Source organism: Rhinolophus hipposideros (genome assembly GCF_964194185.1).
Source record: "Rhinolophus hipposideros genome assembly, chromosome: 9".
In the NCBI taxonomy this organism is placed as follows: domain Eukaryota; kingdom Metazoa; phylum Chordata; class Mammalia; order Chiroptera; family Rhinolophidae; genus Rhinolophus; species Rhinolophus hipposideros.
Window position 1 is genome coordinate 4,473,704 of NC_138055.1, and position 20,725 is coordinate 4,494,428.

General features: G+C 52.7%; 1 protein-coding gene across 3 annotated transcripts in view; it reads right to left on the reverse strand.

The window, feature by feature from the left end:
* Nucleotides 1–20,725, reverse strand: part of PARVB (parvin beta) — an 89,877-nt gene that overhangs the window by 27,038 nt on the left and 42,114 nt on the right. For all 3 annotated transcript variants that reach the window (XM_081061392.1, XM_081061390.1, XM_081061391.1), the window contains exons 2-4: nt 16,296–16,385; nt 13,337–13,407; nt 6,132–6,234 (exon numbers count right to left, since the gene is read on the reverse strand). In XM_081061392.1, coding sequence (XP_080917518.1) covers nt 6,132–6,234; nt 13,337–13,407; nt 16,296–16,385 — 264 coding nt within the window. The remainder of the gene's footprint in view (nt 1–6,131; nt 6,235–13,336; nt 13,408–16,295; nt 16,386–20,725) is intronic.

Genomic DNA, 20,725 nt, shown 5'->3' on the forward strand with positions numbered 1-20,725 from the left:
GGCAGTGTCAGGAGAAGCAGGAGGGACTCGGGGCCACCTGGTCCCCGGCTGCAATGAGGTCCCCTCCCCGGTCCCCAGGTGGAGCAGATCGCCCGCCACAGTGGGGAGTTTCCAGGGTGTGGCGCCCAGAACTCTGAATTTGCAAGTCATTCATATCCCTTAGACAATTACTCCACAATGAAAGGGGGGCGGGGGTGCAGGGATAAAACTGTGGGCGTAAAATGGACAAAATGATTCAAGGTACAGTGGGGAGGCAAGGAGATGACCTGCAGGAACAGACAGGGAGGTGAGGATGGGGAGGTGATAAGAAGATGAAAAGGGTCTGACATGTCACCTTGTGCCTCTCTGCATGCTGCCCCCACTCTGGTTTCTCTAACATGTGGACGCAATGGTAAGAAGGACTATGAGATATTCACAGAAACCTGTAGCGACTTTATCACCAAGACTGAGCAGGAAGCAACGAGAAGGAGCCGGACAGGAACTGTCACATCTGCTCCAGTGAATTACCGGGACTAAGAGCCAGCCACGGCCTGTGTGCCTTCATTTCCCTTCCGGGCGGAACAACAGGGGACGCTTGACCCCACACCTGCTGAGGGGCAAGGCCCGGAAGGATCCCCAGGTTTCCCTCCTAGGCATTTACTCCAAGACTCGGTGTTTCCTGACAGATCTCTTCTGCAAAACAACAGAAGTGACACAGTAGAACACCGAGCGGGTGATGACAAAGTGCTGGGCGGGACAGAGAGAGTGCCATGCTGGAAGCCTTCGGTTCAGAGCTGCTGTCCGCGGCAGACAGTGATGGCAGATCATAAAGGGAGTCGAGTCACTTCCTCATACAGGCTTGTCACAATGGCGTTTGTATCTTGCAAGGGGCCCCAGCCGAGTTCTGCTTACGGCATTTTCGCTGGATGTGTCTGCTACTTCAACGTTCTCTCCCCTCCCTCAGTCAGAACAACAAGCACGTTGCTATTCCCTTGAGGATACTACAACTATACAGCAATCCTGCTGGGCTCAGCATGCTTCATTCATTCATTCACTCATTCATTCATTCACTCACAGCATAGTTACTGAGCACCTACTGTGTGTCAGTCACTTTCCTAGAACTGCATGCAGCACAGACAAAGGAGGGGCCTAGGGGGGACACAGCCACACCTAAAAACATCAGGTTGGGGAGTGGTGAGAGCCGGCACAAAGCAAAGCAACCCAATAAAACGTGTCCTGTGGGGGGCGGAAGTGGGTCCCGTTCGTACATTTTGAATTCCCTCCACCTGCAGCTAATGGGTCCCAGCTGAATAACCCACAGCTGTCTGTCTGATGAACACCCTGAAAGTACAGAGCGGGTCCCCCCCCAGTATACAGGGGCCCTTGGGGATGGAAGGAGAGTCACAGAGAGCTGGTGGTCCGAGGGCCTCCCCCACTGGCAGAAACGGGGAGCTCAGCATGCCTCTGCTGCCCCTTCCTCCAGCCAGCCCTGCAGACTGCACATGGCCAGGTACCTGGGTGGAGGAGGAGGGAAGGAAACTGTAGTAGCCTGCTCGGGCTGCCGTCACAAAGTACTGCAGACGGGCGGCTTAAACAGTGGAAATTTACTTGCTCACAGTCCTGGAAGCTGAAAGTCCAAGGCGAACGTGTCAGCAGAGTTAGTTTCTTCTGAGGCCTCTCTCCTTGGCTTATAGGTAGCTGTCCATGTGTCCCCACCCGGCTGTCCCTCTGTGTACGTCTGTGTCCTAATCTCCTCTTCTTATAAGGACACTACTCATACGGGTTTAGGGCCCATCCTAATGACCTCATTTAACTTAATTCCCTCTTTAAAGACCTTGTCTCCAAACACAGTCAGAGTCCCTGGGGGTTTGACCTCAATGTATGAATTTGGGGGGGACACACTCAGCCCACAACAGGGGCCAGGAGGCTAGCTGTGCCTGGGTGCTGCCTGAGGCTGGGTCTTGGGTGTCTACCCTGCCCGATGGGGTGCAGGAGCAGCTTAGGGCTGTGCCATGGCCAGGACCCCTATCTTCCTAGCACAGAAAGAGAAAGAGGAAGAGGAAAATGGGGCAGATTCTCAAGTGTGGCAGGCAAATGGGTGATGGCCAAAAGTTGGGCTGTGAACACTTACTACACAAGGAAGCGCTCACCTTTTGCAAGGCCGTGCCCATGGGTTAGAAGCAGGACCACAGCCCCCTGGGAGGCCCCTCAGCACTCCGGCATGGGCACCCTCACTCATCCCATCAACGGTCTACCTGGGGAGGAACACTGCAATCTAGAAGATTTATATCCACAGACACCTGCCACGTGGAAGAGGGTCCGACAGCTACTTCAGAATGTGCTCTCAAGAAGAGGGACACATCTGGGGTCCTGGTGGTGACTCACACTGGGCACTCTCAGGTGACCAAGGCCGTTCTCCTTATCTCCCTCACTCCTGCCTCCCCCACTTCTCTCAAATACAGCATCCTCCTCCCTCACCCTGGACCCTTCACAATCCTTTGCTGGCTCTTACTGTTCCTAACCGATGATGGCTGACCACCCAGGGCCCAGTCCTCAGACCTCTTCTCTCTCTACAGATGTACAGAAGTCAGCTTTGGCTTTGGCACGCGGCCAAAATCTATTTCACTTTGGCTTCTGCCTCTGGCAAGCTGAAGAGTCAAATGTCTATGTGGTGTCATTCCTGGCATCGCTGGGCTTGAGGATCACATGATCACATGGGCTCCTAGTGCATCTCATCCATGCCACATCATTAACAGGACCAGGCAAGACATTCTGATGCTCTGTTAATATCTGAATAGTCGCTCCCACTGTTCTTTCCTTCAAAGTGGTCTGTCAAACCGCTTGACACACAAAACATTTTGGAATGGCTTTATCAGGTTCTTACGCAAGACACTCACACAGGATGGCACTGCAGCTACTCCACAATAAAAAGGCTGCCTCGTGTCCTACTTTACAGATAACAAACCTGATGAAGCAGGACTCTCTGGCAAGGACAGCAGCTTCAGGGCACGTGCTGCACTTGCTGGGGCCAACTGAAGAGGGAAGCGACAGGATGTGACTTGAGTGGGCAAGGACTTCTTATGTGACACCTGCTCTAGCGATGGCCCATCATTCCACTCCAGGAAGGGCACTGGGCTCATGTACAGGCAACCAAGAGTGAGAGGCAGGTGCGAACTCATTGCCTGAGAACCAGACACAGAGTTCCACGGCCATTCTGCTAGATCTCCGGCTTGGAGACACAATTTGCAACTGCTTGGGTGAAGCCACAGATGTATGCAGAAGAATTGGACAGAAAAAAATGCGAGTGCAACACGCTTAAGTTTGCTTCTGATTATCAGAAAATATCTCCTTTAGGCAGTGAGCAAAGCGCCCGTTCGAGGGACTGTTTCAGTAAAAGAACATCATCACCAACAGCAAACTCTTCAAGACCAAGTGTTGAAGAGCAGCTAAGCCTTTACCAGGAGAGGGAGGAAAGCTGATCACCCAGCACAGTTTCACCGCCGACAATGACCAGACCAACACTACAGCCCAAAACATCAAAACTTTGACCAACATTTGTAATAACAAAGTTGTGATCATTACTAAACAGCCTTGATAACATTTCAGATTTATTCCTGTGCCACGGAAGCTCATTCTAAGATGTGGGTTCCTGGCTCAGCCAAATAGAGATGTCAATTCTTGGCCATTCTGCATTTAGTCAAGTAATGAATTTGGAACACCCTCTCCTGGTGAGGCCATCTGGTCCCACAGCATCAAACATCATGTCTGCTCTGCCAAGCTCCAGCCTCACTCCGAAGCTGACTCGGGTAGGACAGGCATTTCAACCCCTCTTCGTCCAGCCCCCATGCTACCCTCAAGGGCTTCCTCATTCACCAGTTGCCCAGGACACAGACCCAGCAGTCAGCCTTCATGCCCCTGGCAGCTTTAACCTCCAAAAGATCTCACCACGTGCACACTTCTCAGCCTGAGACACTTCATCTGATGCCTGGGCTGCTGTGACAGCGTCCTGACTGATCTCCGGGTTTCTGACCCTTCTCCCCCTCCACGCTGCACCAGGAGCCCAAGTGACCTTTAAAACTCTAACTCAGATCATGTCACAGCCCTGCTCAAAACCTCTAGTGGCTTCCTGTCACTTGGAATAAAAGCCTTTGTTGCACAGGGCTGGATGTGATCTGGCCCCATCCATCTTCCCAATCTCATCTCATCTCCTTTCTCTCTCTTTCTCTCTCTCTCCCCACCCCCACTTCCTGCAGCCTCTGTTCACTGCTCTTTAAACTTCACTGCTCTTTAGACACTACAGACTTTTCCTCATTTCAGAGTCTAAGAACGTGCAGATGTCTGCGCAGAGGTCACCTCCCCAGGTGAGCTGCCCCTGACCCCTCCCCAGCCCAGCTGCTCTCTAGCCCACAACCCTCTGATTTTCACCCTGGCACTTGTCAGTCTCTCCAAGCATCTATTTGCGTTTGAGGTTGAACCGCCCCATAATACTTCTCTTTCTTCCCTCGGCCAGAACCTGTGTGGGATGGCTGAGGGGACCTCCTTTCTCTTGTTACCCCTGCGTCTCCAGAGCCTGGAACCACACGGCAGGCGGATGAATCTTCATTCAACAAATGGAGAAATGACCAAAACAAACAGAATCTGTTTTTTACCCTCCAGAGGGATCGACTGAGGACAAAACAGTTCGTGAGCCACCAATCGTCATGCCCTTCGGAGTGAGTTATGTGACACGGCTCCCCCCCCCCCATAATCCCAGGAGGTTTCCCGCCAAGATCAGCTGGGCTGTAAGAGCGACATGCTGAGTGTGCAAACCCTGCTAGGAGGGACCCGACTCCAAGTAGGGACACAGATGCTGAGCCCAGGCAGCAGGAACACAATCTACGAAGCTGCAGATCCAGGGTCACCCCTCCCCGAGCAGCTCCTCTCCCACACCCCACATCCTGTCTGCTTTCCCTCAGTATCTCTTCTGAACAGAGCCCCCAAAACCTCAGGTCTCTGTGCCCCCAACATGTCCCTGAAGCAGTCTGCACTCGGCTCACCTCTCCCCTAACCCAAAGCAGGCACCTCTATTTAACTATGGAAAAAACATTGCCCCACTCCAGTCTGCCGGCCCCACCTGAAACTGGGGGAGTGGGGTCTCCCCAGGGGGTCTCTCCTTTAGGAAGTGTGTGATCCCACACACAAGGGGACACTGAATCCTCGCAGCCATCCTCGCAGAGCATTTGGGACCCTGAAAATACATCAGTCTCTTGGGGACGAGAGGCTGTTCAGCACACAGCTCGTCCCTTCCAGAGTCTTTGGATGGAGCCGAGGCACAAAGGACGCAGATAAATAAATACTCATTCCGTTTCCTGCAAAAGGAGCCCACGACCTGGGAGGCAACAGGGTGCTCCTCAGTGACTCGGTCAGTGCAGAGTGACCGTGTGCCCGTCACAGAGGGACTCGGGGACTAACACCCCTGCTCTTTCTTTTCATTTTCTTGTCTTTTTTTTTCAGCCGTCACTTACTGACCAAAACCCGCGCCAGCACCACCCTGAGAGCACCACAAACATTGGTTCTGGAGCAGCCTGATGCCCCCAGTCCACAGACACGCAAGGAGCTGTCTGCAGGCAGCCCAAAGGCCTCCCTCTGCTCCCCACCCTACACCTATCACAGCCCACCCACAAATATGCACTGGGGACCTGCCTGCTCCAGCACCTCCCATCCTGGAGGAGTGGCCCAGGCTGGAAGGTGCTCACAGTGGACGTGAGATGGGGCTCCTGCCGGCAGGGGGCACTTACCCACAGGAAAGGGCTCCCATTAGGCCCCCGTCAACATGCTCCCCTCGGGTGTATGTACCCAACAGCACAGAAGCTGTAGATGGTTCTGGAAGCTGGGCATGACCTGCTGCAGCCCTGTGTCTGGGAACTCTAGTAGAATGACCACCAGAGAAACAATGAAAGGACAGGTGACCTGAAAAGCCTGAAGCCTAGGACCCGGGGTCACCACCTGGGAGCTGTGGGCTCAGAGCTATGGCTGCCAGTCTACTGTCAGGACATACGACCATTCTCATCACGTAGAGATTTGTGCGGTCCAGCCCCAGGACTGCCCTGCACTGTGGCCCTTTGCAGAGGGCAGGGATGGAGCGGGGGTTGCCCTCCTTCCTGTGGACTCACCCAAGAGCTTCTGCAGCACCTGGCCGTCGTACAGGTCCTCCTCCAGCTGCTTCACGATGATCCTGTCTCCCACCAAGACGTCATTGATCCAGTCGATGAGAACCTGTGGGAAAGGAAGGCGTTACGGCCTCACTCACCAGTGCCATGTGGACCCAGGCACGACCGACCAGAGCCCGGGCAGGAACCAAAAGCTACTGGACATCAAGATGCCGCACACGGAGGCCAGGTAAGTCAGGATGGGAAAGTCAAACCTCCGGGGCGGGGCAGGAGGGGGCTCAACCAACCCCCAGTGGTCAGGGCTCCCTGGGAATTCCTGAGACCCAGCAGAGGGCAGCCACCTCATAGGCTGGCCCTCGTCCTATCGGGAACTCTCAGCCAGAGGAGGTGACAAAACTTGTGCACCATGGCGTGGAGGCGGGGGGATTAAGTGAGTAAATGTTAGTAGCACTGCCCTGATCGTCCAAGGCAGTACAGGTGGGACGGAAAATGTCTGTCCTCTCCCCTCCCATAAAATCTGCACCAAAACAGTCCCAGGTCACCTTGAGCCTAAAAGCTATAGAGAAAAGGGGATCCCCTATGGCCCAGTACTGACAAGCTCGGAGCTCCTACTCTTTTCAACATTTTTACTGATACAGAATTCACACACCACATGATTCATGCATGTAACGTGTGCCATTTCAGTGGTTTTTAGTATGCACACAAAATTGTGCTACCATCACCATAATCAACCAAGAACATTTTCATTGCCCCTAAAAGAAACCCCGTGCCTATTAATAATAGTCACTCCCCATCCCCACTTCCCCACTTCCTTCCAACCACTACACTATTTTCTCTGTCTATAGATTTCCCTATACTGGACATTTCCTATGAATGGAATCATAATATGTGACCTCTTGTGTCTGGCTTCTTTCACTTAGCATGATGCTTTCCAGCTTCATCCACGTTGTAGCGTGTGTCAGTACTCTGTTCCTTCTTGTGGCTGAATCATAGTCCACTGTATAAATACACACATTCGATTGACCCAGCCATCAGTGGATGGGCATTTCGGTTGTCGCCACGTTTGGGCTATTGCCGACAATGCTGAGATGAATGTGGGTGTACAAGTTTTTACGTGGACACGTGTTTACTTCTCTAGGCCAGCCTTCCCCTTCAGCCTTTCTCAGCAACTTTTTCCATTCAATTCACTGGTTATATATTACAAAAGAAGATGGTTTCAATTGGGAAAATATCTGTAGAGAACTAGGGCTCCGGCTGAACAGAACTGTGTGTGGCCAATGCTGCTTAAGGTATTTCTTCTCCACAAACTAAAATGGTCACCTGAACACACGTCATCAAAAATATACGTAGTCCATGATTTTCCTGTTCAAGGAAAACTGATAAAACTATCTAAATGGTCCCAATAACCTCTTGGAAATGGAAGTTTATTGCCCCTCTCAGAGATGAACAGAAGGGCACGAAGCCGGAATGTTCTCTGCCACTCTTGGAAACATGCAACCTGCAAAATTGGCCACGAAGCAAATTTCTGTGAAGCATATTCTATATCCCCACTAACTAAAAAATATTAAATCAGATACATAATCCCGTGAAGAATAAAGGTAAAAATAAATTAAAGGGAGGTTTGGAGGAAGAAAGAGGTGGACAGCCCCATGGCATTACATACTGGTTTTGTCAAAGCCTTACAGAAGGGTCGGCAGGATGGAACCCGCTGCCCTGCTCCAGCCCTCCTCTGTCTCCCTCCCTGAGGGTCAGGCAGCGTGGGGAGAGTACACTGGCCATGACAGGGCACCATCAGCTCCCGGCCAAGCTGTCTCCCCTCTCGGCTTCCGCCCTCCTCTCCAACCACCCTTCCAGTTTCCTTGGGGGTCCTTCTTGTCTCCTCCTGAACTTTAAAGGTCATATTCCTGAGACCTTGCGCTAGATGACAGCTCTTCTCATTCTATTCTCTTCTGACGCCAGCTCAAACCCTCCGACTGTCCTTATCCCAGAAACCCCTCCACATACAGCTCCACCTCTGTACCACCCGGCTCAGGTGTTCCATGAGCTCCTCGAACTGGACTCATCACCCCCAACCCTGCTCCTTCACTGAGAGGGAAACAGGACACCACCCACCAGTTTTAGGAACCTGCACTTCACCGTCACCCCACTTCTGCCTACTTCTTAACTGGCTCCACTTCTCACCACCTCCTCTCCCACCACCCCATTCAAATACCTCCCAGGATCAATGCCACAGCCCCAACCGAGCACCCTGTCTCCTTGCTGGTGTTCTTCAAATACCCCACGCTCGCCTCTGCCTCAGGGCCTTTGAGCATGCTATTCCTCCCACTCTGAACACATCCCCCTTCCCCACTGCCTGTCCGGCTCTTACTCATCCCTCTGGTCTCAAGCTCCTGTATCATTCTCTGACCGCGCCATCCCACCCAAGGCCACATGCCCCCACAGTGGCTCTTACTGCACCCAAGTGCCTTTTTCCCGGTCCCGTTCACACCTGCACACCGCTTTGTAATGATCTCCACTACCGGACTTTAAGCTCTCTGAGGGCAGAAATGATGACCATCTTGTTTATGTCTTATTTGTGTCTCTGTCCCCAGCACCCAGCACTCACTGCCTGGCACTGGAGCGCTAGAAGCAGCTATTGAGTTAATTACCTAATTTACTGAGCACCTACTATGTGCCAGGCTCTGGGAATAAATAAGACAGACGGGGCCTCTGTCCTTGAGGCTCCTACCTTCTAATCTGATGTTAAAAGACAAACAAGGACATGCTCTTTCAGGCGATGATCAACGTGATAAAGAAACGAAGGCGGCAGGGTACAGAGAAGCCTGCCACAGACACCGCAGCCAAGTGATGAGGGTCAGCAACTGTTTTGCTTAATGCCATAACCCCAGTGGCTAAACTTGGGACAGACCCACAGAAGGGGCTCAAACTGCAGCACTGCCTACAGACCCAGAAAGTTCTCTGGGGCATGCAGACATCTGGTTCCAGAGGCTGCTTTGCCAAGGGCCAAATCCTGTTGGAAAACACCGGACAATGTTTCTCCTGTGAAGAAACGAAAACTTCAAAAATTCCATCGTGATGTCTGACCTGGTCAAAGCCCAAATATTAAAACCACAGACAAAAACGGATGCAAATCAAACTCCACGCCACAGGCCAGGGGGGGAGCTCTGGGAAGTAAACAAAACTCACTGTCAGTCTCACTGCCGTCCCCATGGAGGTACCGTCCCCCCTGGATCTCACCCGCTACTTCCAAGGTCCCCATCTTCATCCTGTTTCACAAGCCTTTTTAAATACAGCACCAGTCATGGTTTTTAGGGACGTCCTTCTTTGCAAACCCCGAATCCTGCAGGCAAATGTCTAGGACATAACTTAACAAAACCGTTGGCACCGTGTTCTTTGCAAATACGTTTTATGAGCTTGCTTTCACCAGAAGAAAAAATTGCTTTTCCTTTAGTTCCATCTGAATGATAATCAGATCTGCAGCCTGTCTCTTCCCGAATTATGACAGTTATGTTTTAATCCCTTCCAAACTGGCTCGTCACTGCTGAACCCACAGAGGACGCAGGCTTATTGCAACAGGCAGGAGGCCGTCCCAGCCGGGTGGAGCCTGGAGCGCATTATGGGGCGTCTCCCTGTGGCCCTAACAGCACCGTCTTCCCCCAGAGGCACGTTTTTATGCAGCTGACTTTCTTCACACAGACAAATGGAGGAAGAAAACAGAACGTAACAACTAGGAAGAGTCTTGTCCGATAAACTAGGAAATGAGATGTGAAATCTGCTTGTGGGGAGAAACGTGGATCCCAGTGATGACACGGTCAGCCTGCTTTAGACCAATGTGCTGTCAACTGTGGAGCCTTTCTCTGGCCATTCATTCCAGAAAGCACGAGACTTGCCATTCTCTCTTTCGAAGATCATTAAACATAGAAAGTATCTCATCTGTAAACCGCTCTCTGCCTGGGCAGCACAAGCTGTTCACCTGCAAGTGATTCAGGATGCTTCTGGAGGGTGCTACAGAAAACGACCACAGGACTAAACACCAGCCTAGAAGACGTAGGGTAAGTCTTCCGGGCTGCTGTGGCACTTCTAAGTCTGTACTACACACCTGCCCGTGCTCACCCAGCGCAGTAACGTGGACTTGTGTGTACGATCTCACCTTATCCTCACGACCCTGGGAGGGAAGCACTACTGCTCTGAGCCAGGATTTGAATCCAGAAAAACAGACTCCGGAACCTACTGCACCCTTCACCCTTAACCTACCGTATTCACAATAGGTGCTCAAAGAAAGCCTTTGAATGAATGTGGGAGCCAGGGTTATTTCTACAGGAAGCAGAGGGCAGCTGGCAGTATTTTACACAGTGACAGGCCTGAGGAAGCAGGCTCAGCAGGGGTAAGTCTACAGAGGGAGACAGGACAGTGCCCAAGGCAAGAGGTAAAACAAAAAGTGCAGATGACAGAGAACAGAGAAAGAAAACAACGGGGACTGATCCTGATCGTGCTTTCTCAGAAATAGCCCTGAGGTCCCAAGACTGGGACGTGGCCAGCGGTCAGGATGTCAGCCAGGTCTCACCATGACCTGCTCAGTCTGCACATGGGCCACGCTCGGCACCAAAAACAACTGTTTCTGAGCCAAATCCCTACAAAGAACCACTGCTGAGGCCTACTCAGATTTAATCAAGCTGAAGCTTGGGTAATTAGAGTCCACAGTCCAGGAAGGCTATTCTGAAAAGCAGTAGGAATCACGCCAGTGACATGGAGGGAGGTGTTCCGTCAGACTAACAAGGCCGGCTGGCTCCCCAGGGTGCTCCTGGGACCACCTGCATCGGTCCCCCCAGCCCTCGCCCATCCTCCTCCCAGAGCCCCCTTCCCCAAGATTTGGGTCCTGTAGGTCTGGGGTGGGTCAAAAAGACCTGCTTTGTCTTTAAGCCACATGCCCCACAGGTGGTTCTGACGTGCCACTTTGGCACTGCCCACCCAACTCCCTCACTCAGGCACCACGCATCCAGGCACTGGGGGTTCAGCTGGAGCAAAACGTTCACAGCCCTGACAGCACGGGGATTACATTGTAGAGGGAGGAAGAAGTCCCAAACCAACGAGTAAATATGCAATGGCTGCGGGCAGCGGGAAGATCAGAAAGAAAACGAGCCAGGGCGAGGAGGTGGGGTGGGGGAGTGGCATGGGTGGAGGAAACACCGAGAGAAAGCTGACGTGGAGAAGAGTACTCCAGGCAAGGGCAAAGGCCGGGCATGCAGAGCAGAATCTAACCTCGCCCAAAGAGCAGTCTGGCTGGTTCCTGGGTCCCTCTAAGTGTCAAGAGTGTCCTGCTGGATAAAAACATCTTGGTTTACGTGGAAGCCTTGGGGAAGCCAGAGAGTACCAACGTGGCTTCGGGTCGGGGCTTTGGGTCACATTCTATCTGTCACAGCTGGAGGCTGGGGCAGGTCAGCACCAAGGACAGGCGGCCATGCCTATGAGATGGCACCCCGATAAAAACTCTGGACCACAAGGCTGGGAGCTTCCCCGGCTGACAATGAGCCACAAATAGTGTCACTTCATTGCCAACAAGTGACGCTGTCCGCAACCCCAGGGGAGAGGGCAGCAGGAAGCACTGCGTTTGCTGCCCTCCTAGACCTGTCCCCTGGACATCCCCCCTGGGTGATTTTACCTGCATCCTTTCATAGTAATGAACCATAACTGTGAGTGTAACAGTGTTCAGTGAATTCTCGGAGTCCTTCTAGAGAATTAGCAAACCCATGGCCCATCCTGGGAACACCGTGCACTGACAGCCTGAGTAGAACAAAAAGGCAGAGGGAGGATTGATTTGCCCTCTCCTGGCCTGAGTGCATGAGCCAGGGCATCGATCTTTTGTCCGCGGCTCTCTGGCACCACCTGCTCCCTGGGGCTGCAGCTTGCAAAGAGCGGGAGACATCTCAGCCTCCATAATCATGAGAGCCAATTACTCATAATAAACCTCAACCTATGCACAGATGGACAGACAGGCAGACAGACAGACAGAGAGATCCGTATCCTATAGGTTCTGTTTCTCTGGCAAACCTGACAAACATAGTGCATTCCCTTTGCGCTACTTAAATCTTCCCCGTGAATGACATCCTCGTGGCTAAAGACAGGGTCACTTTCCTCACTGACATTCTTCTGTTCAGAATCATAAACTGGTATTCAAGGGGGGGAAAAATCTTAATAAAACAAACTAGGAATCGACATATTTGGGTAGGCCCTGAAACTGACATTTTCAATTTCAACTTTTTTTAAAAAAAAAAGGCACTTTGCAAAGGTCTTCTTTATCCTGAATTAGATTTGTGAACACACAGCAGTGCACCAAGGCAGGACCAACAGCGGTGGTGCAGGTGGAGATACTTTCAAAAAAGAACTTCTAGTAGAACATATCTGTGACATGCACTGCCGTAAACAAAGCCCCTGGGTCACCTGAGTTGGCCGTGGGCTGCGGAAGCGAAACAATTTCCATGGCTGCCTACTCTGGAGCTGGCAGTGGTCCAGCCAGGAGCGGCCGCTGTTGGAACCCAGGGCCTCTGCTCGTCGGGATTACCTCCTGAAGCCCTACTGTGGTTCAGATCACAGCAATCAAACCTGCCATCTGCGCTTGGACATGACACATGCTACAAATAAAGCCTCATGGCTAAGCTGGAGCTTAGAAACCACGCTGGGAAGAAAAAGCTGCCGCTTTTCCCTAAAAGAAGCCACAGAGCCACCAGCCCTCCCGTCCTTGCTTCCTTGATTTCTGGGAACGATGCGGCCATCTTCTTTTCAGGCTGGTATCGCACTTCCAGACGCTACAAAAACGGACCATCCGCCCAGAGCAGGGGCGCCAGCATCAGACGACTCCCGAGGGCTCACATGCTGTTCAAAGCCACCTCTGAATCCTCCATCACGCTCTGGAAGGAGTCTGAACCCAATCTGCCAGGTTCTGTGATGGTTCACCCAGCTGCCCCTTCTGCCGAGGGCAGCACATAAGCAGCAGTTTCAAAGGCCCGGTGGAGACTGGGTGGTGCTCCATGCTCTGACCTTGACCCCTTCCACGGCTCCCTTCAGCCTCCTTACCCTCCATGTCCCTCCACCTAACACAGCATTCAGGCCCCTCTCAGCAGCCTGCAGGTTTGTTCCTTTTGCCCACAAGTGCCTGAACCCCAAAAGCTTTGCCCCAACAGGAGCGTGCCAACCAAGACCCCCCTCCTCACCTTGACCAGCTCCTTGAACTTGGGGTCATCCTTGGAGGTGGGGTCGATCATCGTGCGCTCCTCGTTCTCCTCTGCCGGGGACAAAGGCGACAGGGTCAGCGTGAGTGGGGGCGGCAGGCTTGCCAGGGGCAGCCAACTGGCCTCACACAAGTAGGGGAGATGAACTGAGAGCAGAGAACCTCGCCATTTCCTCAGGAAGGATGAGCCAAATGGCCCTGCATTGGCCATGTATCCAGTCCCACAGCCCAGGACGGGTGGCCGACTGTGGGAACTGCCTCCCAGAAGGCAGACGGGCCATCCTCATGCCTTCACCTCTTCCTGAAGGGGATACGTTCATACTCAGTCATTCTGCCAGCCTCACCCCTCACTGACTCCCACCTTTTAGAGAGACTCTGAGAGAGGGGACCATGCACACAGGCCTGAACCGGATCCGTGGGGAAGCTGCCCGCAGCCGCTATTAGCAAACATGGGGAAGATCAGTCATTCACTGAGAAAGCTCACCACTCCGTAAAATAGTGCACACCAAAAATACTAGAAAGAAAAGGCAAATCAAAAGGACGGTGTTTCGCAGCAAAATGTGTTCATCTGTACTCTGTTTCTGTGTATTTGTTTATCTGTTTGTTTTTCCCTCTATGTCCTGGCCTTGATTTATGGACATTGGGGGACCAGCGAGCTCGTACAGGAGTGACACACTGATAACCAGCATGGGACTACAGAGCGGAAAGACCTACCAAAGCCCGACACGACGCGGAACAAACCCGACCAGGCTAATGAAAAGGAAATAAGAGAGGCAGCATGGGGCCTGCAGGCAGAGCCAGGACTCCTCGGAAGTGCAGGTGCACATGGCCAGGAAGCAGCAGGGGCCGGGGCCAGGCCCACACAGGCTCCCACGCAGCTGGGGACCCTGTTGGTGTGGGTGGGACTACAATGGCTTTGCGTGACAGTGGCTTCCCAGCAGCAAATGTTAAAACCTGACAAAGGGGAAAAACTATTTTTGGAGTGGTGCAGACCTGAGGCTTGAGAGGGAGGCTCCAGGTAACACACTGGGGGGCACTGAGGGTCCCTGGTGATATCCGTGCACTAAGGCCCTCATCGGCCTCCCACGACTCCTGGGATCGAGGCCAGCATCCTCCGTGCGGCCTCTGAGGCCCTCTGCGCCCTCCCAGCCTCTCCTCACGCCTCAGCAAGCCTCACCACTGCCAGCCACAGGGCCCTGGCACACGTGCCCCCTGTCTGACGCCCCGTCCCCACTCCACACCCCTTCACCCCTCCGCGCTCAGCTCCAGGTGCTGACCAGGTCACATGAGCTTCCGAGGCCAGGGTACCTTACGAAGCAAACTGGAGAACGCCAACAGCCAGGCCCAAGAGCAGCTATTTAGAGGAGGGTTAGGGCCCAGGCAAAGGCAGATTCAAGACATTATTGATAAAACAACAGCCTGCCACCCGTATGAGATGAATCTAATCCTCTAGTCCTGTTGGTCTGAAGCAGGGTTCGCAACCAGTAGAGGGGGTCCCCCACCCCACCCCAAAGGACATAGAGCAATGTCTGGAGACAGTTTTGGTTGTCCCAGCTGGTGGGCGATGCTATGGCATCTCGAGGGGACAGGCCAGGAATGCTGATGAACACAAGGCACAGGATGGCCCCCATAGGAAGGGCTTGTCCAGTGCCAGCTGCCCATGGTTCCAAGGCAGCAAAGCCCTGCTCTCAGTCAGGCTGAGTTCCAGACCGCAAGCTGGTCCCTAATGTCTTCTTGGACAGAGTCACCCAGGACCTTCCTCCTGGACAGCAGCTTCAGCCAGCGGTAACAAGGAGGAGTCACGCTCTTCCAAGAAGAGAGACAGAAACCGCAGTGGACCCCGCGGAACGGCAGGGAGCTTCGCCAGCACTTGGCTTCAGGTCGGCGGGGCTGGACATGCATTTGCATTTCTTCTCCTCAAGCTCTTGTTGGCCTGGCCTTGTCTGGAAACCACAACAGAGGGATAAACCGGGGCTTCCCTTTGAACCAGGGTTTGGAAATAAACGGAATGCTGCACGATTGCCTTCCAGACTCCTCAGTTCCCAAAACACGCTTTAAGGAAAATGTGTCCAGGCTGTCACCTCCTTAGTGCCAGACTCTGACGTGGCCCCAGGGAGGTGGGTGTAGGGCCTTTGATACTTGGCAGCTCCCACCTGGCAGGTCCCAGGCCTGGGGGCAGCTGTGGCTTACACAGAGATGGGGGTATTCATCGTGTTTCTTCTTCCCAGTGTTTCCTGCTGCTTTGACATCTTGGGGCCTCGTGGACTCGAGAGACTGCTCCTCCCAGGGCTAATTCCCAAGACAGCTAACAACTGCCCTGTGAGGAACTTCCTTGTGCAAACCAACCAGAGCCCACACTCCAGCCACCTCTGTTCCTGAGGTCACGCAGGCCTAGCTGACATTCCCGGCCCTAATCACCCCAGAGCCAGGTACAGACAATTCAGGGGCTCCTACACCCCAGAACCACTGTGATCATTCAAAATAGCCAGTCCTAAGCCTGCTTACCCTGCCTCACCCGTTCTTTCCTATGAAAACCATGAGAAAGGCTTCTGCCCAGACTTCCCCTCACTCCTCTGCCTCCCGCCCGGCGCTGGTGCTTCCCCGTGAGGCCCTGCCTGGCCTGGCGTTTCTCCCACCGGGGCACTGTGAGTGTCACAAACTGTCAGTCATAGGACTTGCCTCCTGATATACTGGCCTCATCAGATTGAAACTATAATAAAACTTACAGTGTAAATCAGAGACGAAGAAATCCCCTTGCCTTCTCCTGGACACTTTTCTAAACATGACCTTGAGCTAAGAGGTCAGACTCTCAAATACCATCCAGTGTGATGTCTGATTAAAAAGCGGTAACTATCACGCTCCTCTTTAGCCTCCCAAGACCAATTTGCACACCACAGAAGCTCGACTATCTCATGAGAAGGAGTTGGTGGAACCCACGGTACCTAGCAGGGTATCTTCAGGGTGAAGGTTCACCAAGGAAGGAGACATCGGCAAGTTGATGGCGTTTTTGCCTTCTTCCTGCAGGTCACTCACTGTCGAGCAGAAAGAAAAAGGAAAAAATGGTTAGTATAAATGGAATACCATGGCCTCACATGTTGGCAGTGGAAACAAAGAGACATCAACTCCTGTTTTTGAAGCATTTAACAAACATTCCTAAATGGCTTGTCGCCCAGAAAAAGTCTGAGGAAAACATGATCCTAACCAAGACACATTCTGTAGTCCTTCCCCGTCACCCAAACTTCCCCACCACGCCAGGCCCTGCCAGTCTGTTTTCACTGCTGTTTGGAATACGTGACCAAGACACGGAAGCTTCTGGAAGCTTCCAGAACTGCCCAAGGCTACTGAGACGGACAAAGCGTGGATCACAGCGACAAGGCCTGAAAAGGTGGGGCTCCCTCCCCTGCCCCCCCCCTGGAGAGTGGAGTGCCCCACTGTGGACCAGGGCTGTGAAAATCCCTCCCCACACACACACAGGCAAGTCCAAAATGGGAAGCAGTGCCATTGTGGACGGCCTCGTTCACGGGGACAGAATCCTGATGGTCTGATGACAGGTGACCCCCCCCCCCAGGGTCGGAAGCAGTAGAACATGCAACAGATTCTAACAAACCAGATTCAGAGGCTTTGAGGTGGAAACACCACGACCTCCTGGGTAGAGAGCACCAGTGTATGTGTTGGGGTGGGCAGAGTACCGAACAGTCACACGGTCGGGAGGCAGCTGGAGGCCCAGCATGGGTCCCACGGTGGCAGAGAGGACCCCTTGCTCCCTGCACTACGGAGACCCTCCAGGAAAGCACCTGGAGTCACACCCGCCAGCAGCACCACCGGGGACTAACACCCTCACCGTAACACCGGGCTGCTACGTGCCGTGATTGTCACTGCCAGACCCAGCTGCTCGTCAGAGTCCAGGCTCAGCCCTGAGATCGGACTCGAGGGTGCAGGGTGAGCCTGGGCACCTACAGTGCTTTACAGCATTAGTTGAGAACCACTGGGTGACATTCCCCAATCACACGCCACAGACCCAGCCCTCTGCCTCAGGGATCGCCAGTGACAAGTGCCCAGGCCGGTTTGCCCAGGCCTTCTCCTCTTTGATGACTGTTCTTAGAAGTGAAACCCTATTTCCTCTTTCAATACCACAGGCGCCTCAAACTTTTAATACCTCCAATTCTAGGTACCTGAAGTGACACGTGACGGTTGTACAACTATGTGAATGTACTTAATGCTACTGAACCGTATATTTAAAATGGGTTAAAATGATAACTTTTATGTTATGTGTATTTTACCACAATTAAAAAGAAAGAAAGAAAAATACCATTCCGGTCTGGAAGACAGCATTCGGTCTGAACCCCACCCCACAGAACAGGCCCCACACACGGCCATCTTGTGAGCCCCCAAATTCTTAGCTTAACTCTGTACAAGAAGCAGACAAATGTTAAATACCTTCATGAGTAAGAGATGAACACGTAGATAGTCGAGACCCCTTCTGCCCCACTTCGCTAAAAATATTCCAAAGATCCCCAGGGGTCTCCCAGGCCAGAGACCAAATTCCAGTAATTAATTTTACTAACGAACAAGTTACAAAGAAGATTTAACCAGCCAACAGCTTCCAAAGGCAGAAAAGGGAAGGCGGGAAAGGGTATTTTTTTCCCAGTCCTGACTTACACAGAGGAGTCACGTGGCCTGGTGAAGTGGGTGTATGTAGAAGACCCTGGCCTCCTGGGTCCCATTTCCCAGGCCGACGTCACAGGAGGACAGAGGGGCCAGGGAGGTCCCTTCAGGTCAAGGTCTCTGTGATGCATGTTTGCCACCGAGGAAGAACATGGAGGGTCGTACCGTTGGGCTTCAGGGAGCAGGTGAGCCAGGCAGGTGAGTCATTAGAGTGAGCCCATAACGCCTCTCCAAAAGCCCCAGAGGTACCACACAGGTCATCCACTCACCTGAACACAGGACACGTGCCAGAGCGACTGGTGGGACGGGCGGAGCTGGGAGATGATAAAGAAATGCTCCCAGGCGACCCTACTGCCTTATCTCAAAAACAAAGAGATTGGGGAAAGGAGAAAGGGAATGGCATCTTCAGAGCACAGAAATTGGGTCACATGAAAACAGAGCAATTTCCACACCGCCCTTGAACATCAAAGATAACAGTAAGCAGCGCCCGGGATTTCATGACCTTAATAAATGAGAAATGCTCTTTCAGACCCACCCAGGCTCTGGTTTAACAGGACTTGTCTTCCAAAGGGGCTTGTTATGCATAAAGTCTTGAAGGAAAGGAGGACCCTGAGCCAGGAGGTGGGGACAGTGGCAGGCAGAGCACAGAGCCAGCCGCCAATGGTCATGAGCCGGGATCTGTGGTTACTTACAGAGCCGGGGTTCAAATCTCACTTTGCCACATGCTGGTGTGTGGCTTAGAGCAAGTCCCTGGCACCTTCCTAAACCTCAGTGTCCCCATCTGTAACATGGGGGTGGCAGCAGTACCCTCCTCCAAGCGGGTTCTGAGGAATAAGTTGAGATGAGAGCACTCAGCTTCTGGTTCAGAGTATAAGCTCTGCGAAGGGGAGGTTCCGAGATGGGTGCAAACTGAGGAATAAGTGATGAAGAGGAGGGTGAGAGCTCCCATTCCAGGGAGAACCATGGAAGGCTTGCTGGAGGAAGCAATTGAATGTAGCCTTCAAAGACGCCAAGAATTCAAAGAAGGGACTTTGGGACTCTATGCGAAGCATGTGGGTGACAGATCAGAGCCGGGGTTCTGGAAGCCCAACGCGGCGGCCACATCGATGCTGAAGCACAGATGGCTTCCCGGGACTCTGCTTTGTTTCACGGCCTGGGTTTTCTCAGGGGCACTTGGCTGAGGAGCTTTCAGTCTAAATCTGGATATCATCGTCTGAGGGTCAGTCAATGACTGGAAGGAGGGGCTCCTCTGGAACCACAGCTTGTCCCCAAGGACCCCACTCTGCCTGTTTCGTGGCTTTCTATTAATCCCAGGAATGCTTTGGTTTTTAAAGTACTGGTCCATTTGCCAGAAAGGGAAACACTTCAAAGATGCAAAATCCCAGCTGTCCTGAGTCACGAAGATCAGGAAGGAGGTCTGGTGTGCACAATGGATGTGGGCGTTCAAAGGGAGCGGGGCTCGATGTCATGGGGCAGGGATTAATTCTAAGTGTCTGCCATTGTTTTGGAATGAATGCTTTGTCCACACTAAACCCAACAGCCAACCGCGAGGGAGCCAATTCAACACTGTCCCATGGGGCCAGAGTTCACCTTCCCGTGGTGACACTGTGGCTGAGGGCCACACAGTAGACATGGGGTTGGGGGACGCCAGGAGGGTCAGAGACAGAGAGGGAGGATGGAGTCCTGGTGAGAACAGAGAGCCGAGGAAGAGCGTTGGATTGGATAAGTGCCCCTTTGGGGATGGGCACTCCGCACTCAGCCCAGGATAGCAGAGTGGGCTAGGCCGGCCACAGTCACCAGATCCTAGGAGTTTTCAAATAAAGTTGGAAATCTGGGATTTAGTGTGGAATCTCCCAGTTTATACATATGAGCAAATAATTCAAATTCTGTTTGCCAGCCAGGACAATCAGTATGCCCTGGCTAACGGTAAATGTCCCACTCAGGTAACAGTAAATGCCCCACCCATATTCCTGCCTGTCAGTGGGAACGAGGGAGAGGACTACTAACGTTTCCTGAGCATGTACGATATGCCAGACACCTTCCATGCTGTTCACTCATCTCATCTCCTACCCACTTTGTGAGGGAGTGACTCGGTCCTGGTTGGGCCAGCATCTGTTAGAGATGAAGGCACCTCATGCCTGGAGTCAAGACTGAGCCTCGGTCTACCTGGTCTTGCCCTTCACACTCATTCCTACCCACCTTCAAGCCTCAGCTTACTGGCCACCTCCTCCAGGAAGCCCTCCTGGGTGTTGCACTCCAGGCTCCTCTCTGTCCCACTCGAGTCACACAACCCTGTAACTATGTTTTTACTGGACCACCTGCCCACAGTAGGGCTAACTCAGCTCCTGCACACAGTGAGTCTTTAAGTAGATTCAAAGAGCAGCACAATAAAGGGCTTAGAACCCTGGAGCCAGTCTGCCAGTTTCAGATCCTGGCTCGGCCACTGACAAGCTGCGTGATCCTGGGCATGCTACTTATTTGCTCCATGCCTCAGTTTCCATCTGTGAAATGGGGCCTGATCTACCCCAAAGAGAGATGATTAAGATAAAATGAGATGAGCCCGTATACCAACCACTGGCATGCAGTAAGCACTTAATAAATGCTGGCTTTCAGCATCTGTTTGCTGCATGAATGCCACCAAAGCCCATTGTCCTTCCATCTTTCCACCCAAAGATGGAGCAAAGTGGAAAGAAAAAAAACCCCCCAT